The 16,255-nt window shown below is 48.6% G+C and overlaps 1 protein-coding gene across 7 annotated transcripts in view; it reads left to right on the top strand.

Moving 5' to 3' along the window:
• KATNIP (katanin interacting protein) overlaps positions 1 to 16,255 on the top strand; it is a 203,098-nt gene that overhangs the window by 105,388 nt on the left and 81,455 nt on the right. For all 7 annotated transcript variants that reach the window (XM_057749980.1, XM_057749981.1, XM_057749982.1 and 4 more), the window contains 4 exons: positions 8,893 to 9,065; positions 10,347 to 10,406; positions 11,884 to 11,990; positions 13,515 to 13,617. In XM_057749980.1, the coding sequence (XP_057605963.1) occupies positions 8,893 to 9,065; positions 10,347 to 10,406; positions 11,884 to 11,990; positions 13,515 to 13,617 (443 nt within the window). The remainder of the gene's footprint in view (positions 1 to 8,892; positions 9,066 to 10,346; positions 10,407 to 11,883; positions 11,991 to 13,514; positions 13,618 to 16,255) is intronic.

The following is a 16,255-nucleotide window of genomic DNA, read 5'->3' as shown; positions in this document are numbered from 1 at the left end:
GTTTGTAGGGGGATGTCTTTCTGGAGGGCATACAAAATCAGCCTTTTTATATCTTCCTAATGAATTGAAACTTTTATCACCGTGTTGTCTCTTTTTTGCTCTAATAATGCTTTTGTCCTAAAGTCGACCAGCTTTCCTTTGGTTAGTGTTTATGTGGTGTATCTTTTTTCACTCTTTCATTTTCAAACTTTCTGCATCTTACATTGGGGTTTGTCTCTTGTAAACAGCGTGTAATTGGTTTTTTTTAATCCTCTAACAATCTATGTGTTTTAATGGGCACATTTAGTCCATTTACGTTTAATGTAATTGCTGATATATTTGAGTTTAAATCTACCATCTTATTGTTTGCTTTTTATTTGTTCTGCCTGTTTTATGTTCCTCTTTCTCTCCTTTCTTGCCCTATTCTGAACTGATTACTTTATATTATCCCTCTTTTTTCTTCTCTATTAGCTTGTTACATATACATTCTTTTATTATTCTTTAGTCATTACCAGATATTGCAACATGCATTCTTGACTTATTAGAGTCTACTTTAAATTAGCAAGTTTACCACTCCTCATTCAGTGGAGACCTTACACTGTAACTCCATGTACTCCCCTCCAAAAGTAAATGCTATTATTGTCATGCATTTTAATTCTCTCTAGATATTAAAACTCAACAGACATCATCATCATAATTATTATTATTATTATTAAAATAGTCAATAGTAATTTGGCTTTACCTACATTGTTAACCTTTCTGTGCCCTTCACTGCTGGCTATTTCTGGGTCACCCTGACTCTCACACTGTAGCCCTGAGTCTGTTACCAGCTCTGTTCAGTTTCTCAGCCTTGCAGTAGCTCTTAGAATTAGCAGCACCTTGAGGGGAAACACTTCCCAGGTGCTGGATTCACCTCTCTGGGTTTCTCTTCTCCTGCCTGTAAGCCTTCACATCCCTGTTCACTCTTCACGCCTTCAAATAGATTTCATTTTATAAACAGATTTTTATAATACTATGTGGTCCAGGTTTTCATTGTGCTCCAGGGACATGTTGGTCTGGATTAGCTAGCCTGCCGTTACCATAAGTGTAAATTATTGCCTGCACCCTTAAAAGAGTTATTTCTCTCCTTGCCCCTTCATCTTTGGCCAAGGTCATAAAATGGAATTTGTGTCAATTAAGTGTACATATGATGCAACTTCACAAGAGCCTAATTCTTCTCTGTCACTGTCCTTGTCCCTGGTTCTAATGAAAGGGCCTCATGTCCTGGATTACTTCAGTCTCTGTCAATAAGCCTTCCAGGAAACTTCCAGAGACCTGTTGTTTTGTTGAGGGTGAAAGAACATTAGTCTTTAATGCAGAAAGTTTACTGTCCAAGTTGTCAGAGTGCTCTAGGGAAGTGATATATCTGAACCACTTTTCCCAGACAAGCTGCCAACCATAGAAATAAAGTAACACCTCTCAGCATGAGTGAATTAGAGGACCCTGACAGCCCTGCAGTTAGCATTTCTGTCAAGAAAACCTGCAGCAGAAAGACCATTCTGCCAAAGTCCAGAGTCTCATAACATATGTCAATGTTCATTATTAATAGCAAGCATCAGAAATCCAAAATGGCTGAAGCAACAAAGGAAAATGTATTGCTCAGAGACCTGAAAAGTTTGGGACTATAGATTTGGCCTCAGGCATGGTAGGATCTAGGTGCTCAGATGATGCTATTACCAGGAAGCTGTCTCTTCATCACTTGCTCTACATTTCCTCTAGTCCCTTGCATCTCAAACTTGAACATGTATCAGAATTACTTGCCAAGTAAATTAAAACAGGTTGTTAGACCCTAACCCCAGTTTCTAACTCAGTGAGTCTAGGGTGGAGCCTAAGTGTTTTAATTCCTAACAAGGTCCCAGGTGATACTGATGTTACTGCTCCAGGGACCACACTTTGAGAACCACATCTATAGTCTCAGGCATGGCCTGGAGATGGTCCCTGGTGGCCCCAGGCTCCCATTTACTGACTTAGCAACCCCAGGGGAAAGAGACTGCTCCTCTCCTATCTCCAGTCTCTGTGGTCAGGTAGGGGCACCTGTCCTCTCTCGGGCTCAGGCAGGGCCAGGAGCTGGGGCTGATGCAGATTCATCCAAACCATGTAGACTGAGAAGATGGGGAAGAGCTGGTTCCCTGAAGGAAAACACAAATGCCGTGAAGGTCACTGTCGCTGGGAGGATGAAAGCAGCTACTGTTCATTTCTTATAAAAATTAACCATACAAGACTTTTTGCTGCAAATTCTTCAGAGGCCGGGTATGGAGCAAAGGACTGTAATATGCAAGAGGAAAGAGGAGAAGGCATTTAGTCAGGGATGGGGAGATGGGGGGCTGACTGCCTTCCTTGAAAATCATTAAAAATCATGTGCATTCCTGGGCTCACGAAGAGACAGCAGCGGAAGGATGAGCTTTAAGGGTTACGCCAGCATCTGCCTGTGGAGAGGCCCCCAAACAAGCTTTAGAGATGAGAAGAGCACAGGCCTTGACAAGCCAGGTGTACCAGCTATCTCTTGCTGCCTAACGATCCCCTCCACACTGCAGTGGCTTCAAGCAACGATGCTTTTATTGTTGCTGCGGGTGGGCTGGCCGCTTCCATAGTGAGCTAGTGGGTGCCTGGCTGGGTGGTCTCGCCCAACCTCCCTCACAGCGACCAAGCGGCTGGGACAACTCATCTCTGCTCCACATGGTCTCGTTATCCAGCGCCCGGTGGTCTCCGGGCAGCCAGAGAGAACACGCCCCAGCGTGTAAGTGCTTTCTTAAGTTAGGCTCTGCTCAGTCGTGACTGCTAAGGATCTGTTGGCCAAAGGAAGTCACCAGGTCAAGCCTAGCTAGAGGAAGACTCCACCCACCTCCTGATGGGAGATACTGCAACGTCGCAGCGCAATGTGGCACGTCACAGGTGGGAGGCATTTGTGGCTGTTTGTCTTGGTCTCCTACACCGTGGGAAGCGTGTAACCTGATGAGCCTGAGCCAACTTAAAATGCAGAGCGGCTCTGAAATACTCAGATGTAAGCTGTTGTCCCAGCCGGCAACCCCCTTCTCCCTCCTGACTGGATTTCAGAGGGTGTGTGGGCAGCTCAAGACAAAACAGGGCTAAGTCAGCTGCTTCCCTGACCTTTCACCACACAAATCATGCATAGTTTCCAGCCTGACAGGCACGTGACCACCACCAATGCCTCGTCTACAGGGGGTGCTGCGCCCCAGCTCACGATTGCCACGTGGGAATGCCGGCGACGGCTGCTAGATCATAGGACTTTTCAAGAGACACGAGGAATTCCAATTTTCAGGTGGCTTTCCTCTTTTTTTTCTTTAAACTTAGCATCTGTTTCCAATTTAAAAAAAAAAAAAAGCCACACAACACAATCTGCAGGCTGGCTTCAGCCTTCAGGCTGCCGACCTATGAGCTCTACGTTAGACCCTTGTGATTCTCAGATGTAACGTTTGCCTTTTCAGTGGATTCCCACGTGACCTCAAGGGCCCCTTGCATGTGGGAAGGGGTCGTTTTGCTGAAACTCTGAATTTGGGCTTTTCGAGTCACAGCTGGTGAATGAGAAGAAGCAGCCTGGCTGGTGAGCCAACCGGATAGCCCCCATGTCCTCACATCTTTGTGACATGTGCTGCGTTCATGGTAAATCTCCTGAACTGATACTCTCTTTTGTTTCCCTGCAAGAGAGATGAAAGCCAGGTTCTAGTGAAGCGAAGAGAAAGTGAAGTTAACAGAAGAGGAGTGGTTTCCAACCAGAAAAGAGCAGTTTGGGATAAATTAAAATGTGCCATTTGGCTTTTGCTGGTGGCACCGATTTACTGTGTGAATAAATCCACCCTTCTCCAAATCTGTGATGAGAATAAATCCACCCTCACATGGTGCTCAGGCCAAGCAGAAACGGCTCACCCAAGCGAGCAAGGAGAACTTCCAGTGGAGTCAAAAGGCGGTGACCTCGTGTGCAATGAGGAAACACACCGTCTACATAGTCAGGCAGCGGGCATGTGATCCAGAAGGACGCGGGCACCGTTTACACGTGTTTCTGGGAAGTCATGGGTGGGGAGAGCTCTGGTGGTGGAGCTGCGGTGTTGACCTTCACTGGGAGAAAGGCTGATTTAATTTTTAAAAGCATCTTCTTAGCATAATATGACTCAAAGGGCTGAGGCAGGACCCGACAATCGTGTTGTCACAGGAGCTTTCCCTCCCAGATGAAAGACGCTTGGGGCAGAAGGGTTTGTGCAAACAGAGCTGGACCGCTCTGGAAGAAAATGTCTTCTCGATTATCTTTTTCCAAGAAGAGGTGAGCGTAGGGTTGCAGTGGCCAAGAACAGGTAGTTATCTCGGGCACGCTGCTCTACCCCAGCCCCAGACCACTGAGGCACGAGAGGATGGGGCTCTTGCCCACATAGTGGCAGTAAAAAGGCAAGGATCAGGACTTCCCTGGTGGCGCAGTGGTTAAGAATCCACCTGCCAATGCAGGGACTTGGGTTGGATCCCTGGTCCAGGAGGGCCCCACATGCCGAGGCGCAACTAAGCCTGTGCGCCACAACCACTGAACTTGCGCTCTAGAGCCCGAAAGCCACGACTACTGAAGCTTGCACACCTAAAGCCCGTGCAACGAGAAGCCACTGCAGTGAGAAGCCCGTGCCACAACGAAGAGTAGACCCCACCTGCCGCAACTAGAGAAAGCCCACGCACAGCAACAAAGACCCATAACAGCCCAAAAAAAAAAAAAGTTAAAATTAACTTTTAAAAAAAAGGCAAGGGTCACCATGCTGGGGCCCCTTTTTTGACAGACTTTTAAGTACTCTAGGCAGGAAACACAGAAGGAGCTTAGGAATCTCGGGTTCTGCTTATCCCGGCGCTGCCCGAGCCTGGCACCGATGCTGGGGTTCGCACCCCCAGTGTCGGAGGGCTGGAGCATTTGTTGAGCTGTGCACAAGATCTTTGGCCCTTATCTATAGGATCTTCTTGAGGATCTGAAGGAGCCTTGAATTTCTCAGCTCTGCTTTACTGCCGATGGAGGAGGAAATGATATGTTTTAAGGATATTTGCAAATACTGAGATTGACAAGATTCGGGGTTGAAATCATCTTCCATCCATGCATTTGAGAACAGCCATGATGCCGGGAGCTAGGGTGTAGCAGCACACAAGGTGGGCGTGGCATCCTGAAGTAGCAGGAGGCCCCTGGGGCTTAGGTGGCCTCAGGGTCCCAGGAGACCTCTCCACCCCCACTGCCCCCCAGGCTTCCCCTCGCTCCCCCAGGCCAGCCCCCCCCTTCCCTTCCTCCCTGTGCCAAGCTCCACCCACTGCAGGGCCTTGACACCTGCTGCTCCCTTGGCCTGAAACAGCCTCCCCATGTGGGTATTGACAAAGCTCACCGCCTTCAGGTTTCCACTCAGATGTCACCTTCCCTGACCGAGTGTCTGAAATAGCGTCCCTCCCCTCCCGTCACCCCTGGTCTTTACCCCACTTGGTTTTTCTCCCCAGCACTTGTCACCGGCTGCTGCCGTGTCCTGTGTGCACCTGCCTGATCCATGTCTGTCTCTGCCCCGTGAGCGTGAGGTCTGTGAGGACAGGGGTGTGCCTGCCCCACCCACATCTGTACCCCGGCACCCAGACCAGCATCTCGTCCCACAGGGTAGTGACAGTCGAGAGCCTGTGTCAATGCCTGTGCTTCGCAGGGAACCCATTTCCAATTCGGCTTCCCTTGGGGTGAGGATGTGTTGGTCTTCAGGATTCCTCAGTTCCAGCTCCAGAGCGGTTCAAGGCCACTTCTTTCCTTTCACTCCCTTTTCCTGTCCTCCCAGCCGCTTCAGGGACCTGCGTGAGGAAGATCCCAGGGGCCTCACCACACCCCTTGCACCCACCGTGTTTCCGTAGCAATGAGGATCCCTATCTCCATCAGCTTCTTCCAGCTCTCACCTTCTCATCCCTCGAGTTGCAGAGCAGGCCGAGGAGCTAATAAGAAAGGAAAACAGAGTTAAAGCAACCTTGACTGGGGAGCCCGGAATCCCCGGTCACATTGCTGGCAGCACTTTACTCTCTGTCCCCAGGAGCAGCTCTGGAGCAATGGCAGGAGCCCATCAAAGTCAGAGAATGACCCACTGCCATTATCGCCCAGGCCAGCCAGGCATCTGAAGGCAAGCAAGGCTCCCTTTGGGTGCCCTTGACTTTCCTGGGGGAGTGGCTTGGACTTGCCATGGCCTGTATTAGACCAGACGTTCTGTTGGCTTTCTCATTTCTTAAAAACTGGAGTATTTTATGAACAAATAAAATTCAGGGGGATTTCATATAAATTTCAGATTCTAGCTTTTCTTGGGGAAAAAAAATGGCAACCCTAGAAGCACAGCCCGATTACGTGGCAGGCTTTGGCTGCGGCTGGTGCTTAGCTCCCCTCACCCCTCCTCTCCCCTTCCCCCCCCCATTCACCCCCTGGCTCCCCCCAATTCAGTCTCACTCACTCAGAGTACCTGCCCCGTCCCTGGGCATTCACATTCCGAGCCCCTCTCCTGGATGTGTGGCACAAATTGATGTCCCCTCATTTTAGCTTAGCTTTTCCATTAACCCAGTACCTGGCTATGCTGGAAACCAGCCCAGTAGAGCTGCCGTGTTTTTCTTTGCCTCTCCTGCCTGATGCCATTCTCTGTGTTGCTACTTGAACTCTCATTCAGATGCAAATTCTAACAGAACATAGCATCAGGGTAAAGGGCTCCAACTGAATCTCTAATAATCAATGGTGCCTGTTTACTGAGGTCATGAGGAGGGAAGGTTGCTGGTTTTTAACAAGCCTTTGCACCATGCCCTCTCTCTCTCTCTCTCTCTCTCTCTCTCTCTCTATATATATATATATATATATATGTATGTATGTATATTACCACAGAGAAGTCATAGATGTCAATTCCCAGTTGGTTATAGGCCAGCGTTAATGTCAATCTTCGATACTTTTGTTAGATGATACAACCCAGCTGCCTACGTTGAATCCACACCTCTAGCCCAGACCTCCCTCCCCGACTCCACACTGTGTGTGTGTACAGGCCAACTCCACAGCTCCACCCTGATGCCAAAATCACATCTCTGGGCTCCAAGCTGCCCCTGGTCTTCGCTTCCAAACCTGCTCCTCCCACAGCTCTCCCCAGCTCAGCTGAAAGCAACCCCATTGTCCGCTTCCTCAAACCAAAACCTTGGAGTCATCCTTGACTCTTCTCTTTCTGTACCAGCCACATCTACTCCGTCAGGATCTCCTGTTGGCTCTGTCTGCTGCATACATGCAGAAATTGACCACACTCTGTGTCCTGCCTCCACTGGACAGCTGCAGGAGCCCTAACTGGCCTCTCTACTTTCCCCCTCACCTCCCTTCATTCTGTTCTCCACTCAGTGCCTCAGTCAGATCAGGTCCCCTGCTCTAAAGCCTTCAGTGGCTCCCCATTTCTCTCTGAGTAATGGCCTCACAGTGTCCTCCGAGGTCCTGCATGACCTCGCCCTCCCCTCCCCTTCTCAGGCCTCTCACTCTGCGCTAGTTCCCTGATGCTCCGCGAGGCCCCACCCTGCCGCCCTGCACTCGGCATGTCCACTACCCTGCTCTGCTTTTCTTGTTTTTCCATATCATTTTCCGATATGGAACATTCTAGACTATTTATTGTTTCTCTGGCTAATGCCTCTCTCCACAAGGGCAGGGGTCTTGATCCGTCCGGTCACTGCTGTGTCCCCAGTGCTAAGAACAGAGCCTGGCAGCATGGCACTCAATAAATATTTGCCAAGGGAATGAGGTTCAGTAGGTTAAAGCCTCTTTAAACATCCCAATGGAAACATTTTGAGCAGTTCTATTTTTAAATGGAGATTTTTTTTTTTTTAAACAGAGAAAGAATCCAAACATAAGTAATTGAGAGGACGTTATCGTAACCCTCCACGTTCATTACCCAGCCTTGGCGATAGTCAGTTGATGGCCAATTTCATCTGCAACCCCACCCATTCCCCAGGTGGTTATGAAGCACCACATTTATCTGGAGATGTTTTAGAGTGCCTTCCTTTCTACAGCTGTGTCGTATTCCATTGGGTGAATGTACCATAATGTGGTTTTTTTTTCAGCCAGTTTTGTTGGGTACTTTTTGGATACCACTTTATAAAATCCATGTTCCACTCATTAGAACTTCCAGAATTGACTACAGCTTTGCAATCCTTTTTTTCCTTCAGTGATGTGTAATTTCTTTGTAATTCTCATTACCCATGCAAAACTATTCCTAAACGCCCGTCCTTTTCTACAACATTAGGTATTATTCCTTATAGGCCCTTCATTGGAGGGCTGATTTGTAAAATGTATCCCTATTTTAGATGTAAAGGCAAGTTGCAAGGATGATACAAATGACACTCCCATTCCTCCAAGTCCACCAGTTGTTAACATTTTGCTGCAATTGCTTTGTATTTGCTCAGTGTGTGCGTGGTTTTAAATCATTTGAGATTAAATTGTAGACATCATCCCACTTTACCTTGAATACTGCAATCTGTATCTCCTAAGAACAAGGGTGTTCATTTTACATTGCCACAGTGCACTTATGTATGAAATTCAGGACGTTTAGCATTAATACAATACTATTATCCAAGCCACAGACTCTACTTGGATTTCTCCACTTGCTACAATACTGTTCTTTACGGCATTGTTTGCCCACCCAGGATGCGGCCTCAGGATCGCCATTGCATTCAGCTGCCTGGTCTGCCCTGTCCCCTTTCATCTGGGGCAGCTCTCCAGGCTATCTTTGTCTTTTCTGACCTTGACATTTTTGGAGAGTACGGGCCAGTGGTTTTATAGAACGTTCCTCAACTTGAGTCTAATCGATTTGGCGCTGCCCTCCAAGAATGCAATGGCAATCTAAAGGAGCACCCCCTATTTTCTGCCCCCAGGACCTGGAAGCCGCCGAGAGAGACCCCTATCAGCAACCCGAAAACCTGTGCGTGAGGCTGAGGACCGAGAGGAAGACGCCACGGCCGTGCTCAGAGCCATCCAGGTGGAGAATGAGGCCCTGCAGAGGGCAATCCTCAGCAGAAAGGCTGAGACCCCCACCAGCCCACCGCAGGTGCGTTCCAGGGGGAGGTAAAGGATGGAGGAGGACTCAGGCTACTCGGGGACCAGGCGGTGTCTGAGCGGTGTTTGCAAAGAACAGGTGGTGAGGAGAGAGAGCAGTGGAGGCATCCCTGACCTCAGACTAATCAGCGTGTCCACTGCCTGATGTACAGCTGCTCACTGACCTGTCAAAGTCCCCATGTCCTCCACCTCCTTTCCATCTTTTATTTCCTAAGCCTAAGTCAGATGGTAACATGCCTCCAATCCTTGCTAATTTCCCTGCAAACCCTAAATGCCTTCAACTAGGGTTGCAGATTGGTGGGTCAGAGACAGAATGGTGCAAGCAACCAGCTCTGGCTTCTCTGGAAAGACCCCCTTTCCCAGAGCTCTTCCAGCCTCTGCAGTCCTCAACACTTCCAGAGCTTCACCTGCTCTGGAAACCCCTCTGGCCCTACAGATGTTTGAGTTGGTGCCTGCAGCCTTGAACTTTGAGGAGTTTGGATGGCAGGGTGGAAGAGGGGCCCTTGGGGAGCTGGGGCCTTGGACATCCCTGTGTTCACATCCTTTCTCAGAAGGGGGTTCCTCGACTCACCTGTTGAAATCTTTTACCTTAACTTGATGCTCCCAGGAGCCCTGAAACAGGCAGGGCTGGTTTCATCACCCTGTTTTTTGAGGGGTATTTTTTATATATTATTTATTTATTTTTATTGGCTGCATGCGTTGTACTGCATGCAGGATTTCTGTAGTTGCAGAGAACAGGGGCTACTCTTCTTTGCAATGTGCAGGCTTCTTACTGCGGTGGCTTCTCTTGTTGTGGAGCACAGGCTCTAGGCATTTGGGCTTCAGTAGTTGTGGCTCTGAGGTTCTAGAGCGCAGGCTCAGTAGTTGTGGCACACGGGCTTAGTTGCTCCACAGCATGTGGGATCTTACCAGACCAGGGATCAAACCCATGACCCCTGCATTGGCAGGTGGGTTCTTAACCACTGTGCCACCAGGGAAGTCCCCACCCTGTTTTATAGATATGGCTGATGGCAGGGAATCAGGGTGGCTTTCTCATGGCATGTCCATGGAAATGGCTGAGGTCTGCCTGCCTGTAAACCTAGGGCCCCGTTTGCACCGCTGGTTGCTCCCAAGGCCCTGTTGTAGGCTGCTCTTTGGGTTGATCATCAAGCAGCATTTGTTGTCTGATTTCCCGGTGCTCGGCCCTTTGCCCCTGACGTTTGTGTCTATCAGTGAAAAGTGTGTAGTGGATGGCTTTATCCTGACCTCAGATCACATGATTCCATTATTCCAGGACACAGAGAGACCACCAGCAAAGTCGTGGACCACTCTGCTGAAGGAGGAGAACCCTGAGGTCAGTGAAAGCCTGAGATGAACAACAAAGCCCCCTTCCCACAGCAGCCAACAGCACCCAGCAGTCTCCTGAGGGCCTTCCCCACACGGTCCCAGTGGGTCCTCACTGTGGTCCCTGAGCACATCAGCATTCTGCCTGTCTCCCAGACGAGGAGACCTGGGCTGGAGCACATTGCCCATGGTTACAAGTGGAAACCAGAACTCACCCAGGCCCGCTGACTCCAGTCCCTTGTTCCATTTCTATTTCCTGACAAGATAACACAAAAATGAGTTTCTTAGTATCCTAAATAAATAAACATATCTACCTAGGTCAATTAGGCCAATCTCAGCCAACATGGCCCCTGGAAATATGGATGTGAATTAATAAAATACCTGGGAACATCTTTGTTAGCTTGCGCACAAGTCTATGCCATGTCCTCAGAATACAGAGGTGGCTGAGTCAGACCAGATGAGCCCCTGGCCTCAGGGAGCTTGCAGACAGCATTTGAGTAAAGCCATATATAACCAAGGTGACTTCAGAGAGAGATGACAATACAAGGTGCTAATGGGTGAGAGAGTGACAGGGTATGGGATGGTGGTTACCTCCCACGGGGTGGTCCTAGGAAGCCCCTTGGTGGGCGTCCCATTTGGGCTGAGCCCTGTCGATTAAGAAGGAGCCAGCCAGCAAGGGAACAGCACTCCAGGTGGAAGGAACAGGGGGAACGCTTTGAAGTGGGAATGAGCCTGGCCTGATCCAGGGGCCAGAGAGTCGTGGAGGAGAAGAGGGCAGCGGGGAGGTAGGGGGTGGACAGTGGGGAGATGGAGAGAAGAGCACTCATGAAATAGAGTGCTGGGCAGGGCGGCACCCTGGAACAAGGTAGTGGTTTTCTTTTTGCATCCCTCCTGCTTTTTCTATTATTTCCCCACCCTCTTAAACCGTCACCAGCCAATATTTCTGACAGGTTTGTCATACCGCCCACCCTATACAGTTCAGGATTTCTGGATGACCTGACCCCTGATTCACAGAGCTTCCAATGACTACAATTATTTGCAGATAGAGAGCAGAGCACATTTCTAGTTTAGATGATGAATGAAAAAGAAGGGGAAAAGGCTTGGAGGATTAAAAATCAAAGGGTCTAGTGTTACTGGAATTCTCCATGGAGTCTCATTACTTTGTAGCAAACAGAACAGAGGTTCACTGGAGGTGGGGAAAGGTTTTGATGAGAGAAATTTTTCAATGGCTCATTGAAGCAGATTGTTTCCTGGGACCTCCCAGATCATAGGAAACTGAGATCCCACCTTTTTGTAAAGACCATGTGAGGGGATTCTAGATCTAATCAGCCCCAGGCAGTTGCTGTCACCCTCATTCTTGTTCCCAGTTTCCTGCAACGGGGCTGATGGCCTGCAAAGTGTGTCCCTTTGACTGAGGCTCCGCTGTGGCTTGGGCCAGGAGGGTCGCCTCGGACATCTGTTTAATAAGCGTTTCCATCCTCCCTCAGCTGCCTCCCATCACCACGGCGACCAGCATGCAAGAGCCAGCCAGAGCGGCAGGGGGAGCCAGAGCCGTCAGTGAAGCCATCGACAGAATCGGCCTTTTGGGGAGCAGGTACTTATCAAGGCAGCTTCAAAACAAAAACAAGCAACCCATAGCCATGCATCCACGAGGATCTTATTAACTGAGATTTTTCTTTGCATTTCCTATATTATTCCAGCCCATTTAAAACTGCTCCCTTAGACAGCATCCCCCATCACCCTCCCTCCAGCCCTAAAGCCCAAAATTGACTTGATTTCTTTCAGGCAGTCGTCTGTTGGCTTGTTCAGTTGGGTTCAGCCCCTGTAAAACTTCAGTCTCCTCAAAGCTTTCCACAGAAGCAGCGCACGCAGCAGAGAGAGAACCCAAAACAGTGTCCATTGAACGTTCTTTTCTCAATTTAGAGTTTGTTCAAATGCAGCATTCTGTTCCGTTCACACGTAGCTTCAGTGATTGGCACTGTCAAGTTTTATTATCAAAATAAAGCCTTTCCTCTAGACATCAGGCAACATCGATCTTCAGAAAGATGCGCCAGGCTGAGCCAATAGTTTTAAGCACGGGTTTGTACCCCATCAGACTCCCCAGGCCGCTGTGCGGAGCTGGGTGCATGGTAGGCGGTGCAGCGCCTGTCCCTGGCTGAGGGGCGAGAGCAGCTGAAATCCAGCCTGCACAGTGGTGGCTAAGTTGAGGCTGTGGCCTGAGGCTGCATCAGCCCCGAAAGGGCGTGGGCTTCTTCTCTGCATAAAGGAGGAATTTCCTGGCCGAGCTATGCACTCACCAAATCTGTGTCCACCCAGAGGGCGTTTGCCTTTGATAGTTTGTAGAAAAGCTCTGAATAGGCTAAAGGCAGTGCTAGCCATTCCTCCAGGAGTCTGCAGACCCCCGATTGGAAACCAAGCTGTGTACCATTGTGGCCGTAAATCAGAATTTGAAGTTTCCTCCGCGAGTGAAAAGCTGGGCCATGAGCATATCTTACATCAGATACAGTTTTATTTACAAACGACACACATCACCAAATGCTTCTTTCTTCACCCTCAAGAGCCTTTGTGCTTCAGGGTCTCAGGGGTTCCCAGCCTTAAACAGCACAAGGAGGGTGTGTTTGCAGACGACCCACTGCTGGGTTTGGAATGCCTGTGTCCTCAGAAACTAGAGGTGCAAAGCAGGTCTCTAGATCAGGAGTTGGCAAACTTTGTCAGTAAAGGGCCAGACAGCAAATACTTTCAGCTTTTCACTTTTTGTTTGTTTGCTTGTTTTAACGCTTTAACAACGTAAGAACCATTCTTAGGTTGCAGGCCACATAGAAACAGGCTGCAGGCTGCATTTGACCTGCAGGCAGTATGTGTGCACCCCTGCTCTAGACTCTTATAGGTTAGCAGTCAGCTTAAGGAGATCAGCTAGCTGTGTGGCCCTGAGCAATTTCTCTTCTTTGGCCTTTCTTTCATCGCTAATTGTACAGTTATTTATAAAAGGAGAAAACCAGCTCATGTGTGCTTTTGATCTGTCTGAGTGGTGTGAGTATTTTCTTCTCAAATTGTTATTTCTCTCTGAAATAGAAAAGTAAGTATGGTACCTCTTTGCTAAAACAAAATCACATTTCAGACAACAGCAGAAGCTTCTGCAAGTCCTCCAGGCCATCGAAAATGACTCCGCCCATCTCAGCCAGGTTGTTTCACCCACTGAGGAGCAAGTGCTGGACCCAGAGGTGAGAACCTTGACTTACGAGGATTTCCAAAGGCATTCATGTCTCACCTGAAGGCTGAGGGCGGAAGGACCCCTCAGTACCATCATTTCTATTTGGCGGGAACTGCTCTGACAGTGGTGAATTTAGCATCTTTCTGCCCCAGTCTCCAACCTGCCTCCTCCCCAGCACACAGACATCCATGTAATGGAGCACAAAGTTTCAGCAGACAGAAACCTGTCAACACAAGAGGAAATATAAATAGTATATAAGCCCATAGAAAAATACCCAACATCACCAGTAATCAAGAAATGCAAATTAGAGCAACCTTAGCATCCCATTGGATATCTTTTTTTTTTAATTTTTTAAAATTTATTTATTTTTTTATTGGCTGTGTGGGGTCTTCGTTGCTGCACACAGGCTTTCTCTAGTTGCAGCGAGCGGGGGCTGCTCTTCATTGTGGTGCACAGGCTCCGCATTGCGGTGGCTTCTCATGTTGCAGAGCATGGGCTCTAGGTGCATGGGCTTCAGTGGTTGCGGCACATGAGCTCAATAGTTGTGGCTCACGGACTCTAGAGTGCAGGCTCAATAGTTGTGGTGCACAGGCTTAGTTGCTCTGCAGCATGTGGTATCTTCTTGGGGCAGGGATCAAACTCATGTCCCCTGCACTGGCAGGCAGATTCTTAACCACTGCGCCACCTAGGAACTCCCTGATATCTGAGTTAACAAATTATTTTTGATGATAACCTCTAGTACTGGCAAAGTTACAGTAAAATCGGCAGTCTTACACTGCTGGCAGCAATAGAAATTGATGGAAAGCTTTTGAAAAGCAGAAAGGCTGGACTTAAGAAGAGCCTTAGAAATACTTGTGTCTTCCAGCCCGACGATCCCACTTCCTTACCCTGAAGAAATCAATCAACAGAAATAAAAAACTATAGGCACGGAAATGTGTACTGCAAAATTATTGGAAGTAGCAAAAAGTGAGAGAAAAAGAAACAGAAATAACATGAATGTCTCACAATAATAGAGTTAATCAGGAAAGTATGATAGGGCTTCCCTGGTGGCGCAGTGGTTAAGAATCTGCCTGCCAATGCAGGGGACATGGGTTCAAGCCCTGGTCTGGGAAGATCCCATATTCTGAGGAGCAACTAAGCCCGTGCGCCACAACTAGTGAGCCCACGCACTGCAACTACTGAAGCCCGCGAGCCTAGAGCCCATGCTCCACAACAAGAGAAACCACCACAATAAGAAGCCTGTGCACTGCAATGAAGAGTAGCCCCTGCTCGCCACAGCTAGAGAAAGCCCAAGTGCAGCAATGAAGACCCAACGCAGCCAATGAATTAAAAAAAAGAAGTTTAAAAAAAAAGAAAAGAAAAAGGAAGGTGTGATACCTGCACAATGTAGTCGTGTAAAAGGATGGAAATTTGCATATGGAGATTATGCAAATAGAAAATGTTAAGGATATAAAGTTTACTGTAAAAGGTGATGTTCATCGAGCCCAATATGATTGCAGTGACTGGGCAAAGATAGAGACCTGTGAGCACATCAGTGAAGCTGAGACATGAACGGTGGCATCAGGGTGGAGGGATAACGGGTGATACTTTTCTCTTTTGGGTCAAAAGGTGTGTGTCCAGCACATCCTCTCACCCGTTCCTTTACCCAAGCCTTTCTTATAACTGTTTGGTACAGTGGCCACATGTCCTGTGATTGACTAATGGGGACTTACCAGGAGGCTCTCCCAAAGCCACATGTAAAGCTCATATGACAGCAGAAAGAACCCTGCTCCAGCCCAGGGGCTGGAATTCTGACGTGCAGTCTGGCACCATCCTTTAGAGGTTGTGTGACTTTAGACAAGCCTATGAAGCTCTCTGGTCCTGGGAGTGTGTGGCTGTCAAACTGGGTAAATAATCTGCAGCCCACAGGCCATTGTGCAGCTGGAACAGGAAAGGTCTGTGAGGGTGGGTGGCTCAGTGCCTGGCAGGAGGCAAGGAGGAACCAGGAAATATGCCATCTAGAAGAATCTAAGGAAAGCAAAGATTTGTTCCCCCCCTGTATGGCATAGTTGCTTTCTTTGCTGTGAAGATCCTAAGTGTGGTGACACTTTAGCCACGTTAAAAAGAGCCTGGATGGATCAAGTCACCTTATGTTATAGGAGACAGAAAACCCAGGGCAAACTGACTTATACGACAAAGAGAAGAAAAATGACAAATTTCTTTGTAATGAATGCCACAGTCGGGATCAGGTAGGGCTTGATCCAGAAGCTCACATTGTGTCTCCACTGTGTCAGCTGTGTCTTTGAGTACCATCCCCACCTCAGTGCCCAGTCCCAGCTCTACTCTCTCCCTGTGATCCCTCAATAGCTAGAGTGATTCCCACCTCTCACCCTCATACCCTCAGACTTCGCAGTCAGGAGAAAAGAGCAGTTATCTACACACAGATGTGAGGCTGGGTCAGGTACCCATCATTGAGCCACTCCCTCCAGGTGGCCCAGGAGACAGGACCCACTGATCAACTGGACCAGTTTAGCTCCTCCTTGGGGTAGGAAAGGGTCCATCCCCCTGTATCTCATGGCTGAGAAAGGAGAAGGGGTGACTTCACCAAAGGAAAAGTGGGTGGTCTTGTTGAGAGCGGGGCTGTGAATGCCAGGGACCAGAAACTTCCC

Source organism: Hippopotamus amphibius, chromosome 9 (genome assembly GCF_030028045.1).
Source record: "Hippopotamus amphibius kiboko isolate mHipAmp2 chromosome 9, mHipAmp2.hap2, whole genome shotgun sequence".
NCBI lineage: Eukaryota > Metazoa > Chordata > Mammalia > Artiodactyla > Hippopotamidae > Hippopotamus > Hippopotamus amphibius.
This window is presented reverse-complemented; position numbering and strand designations above follow the sequence as displayed.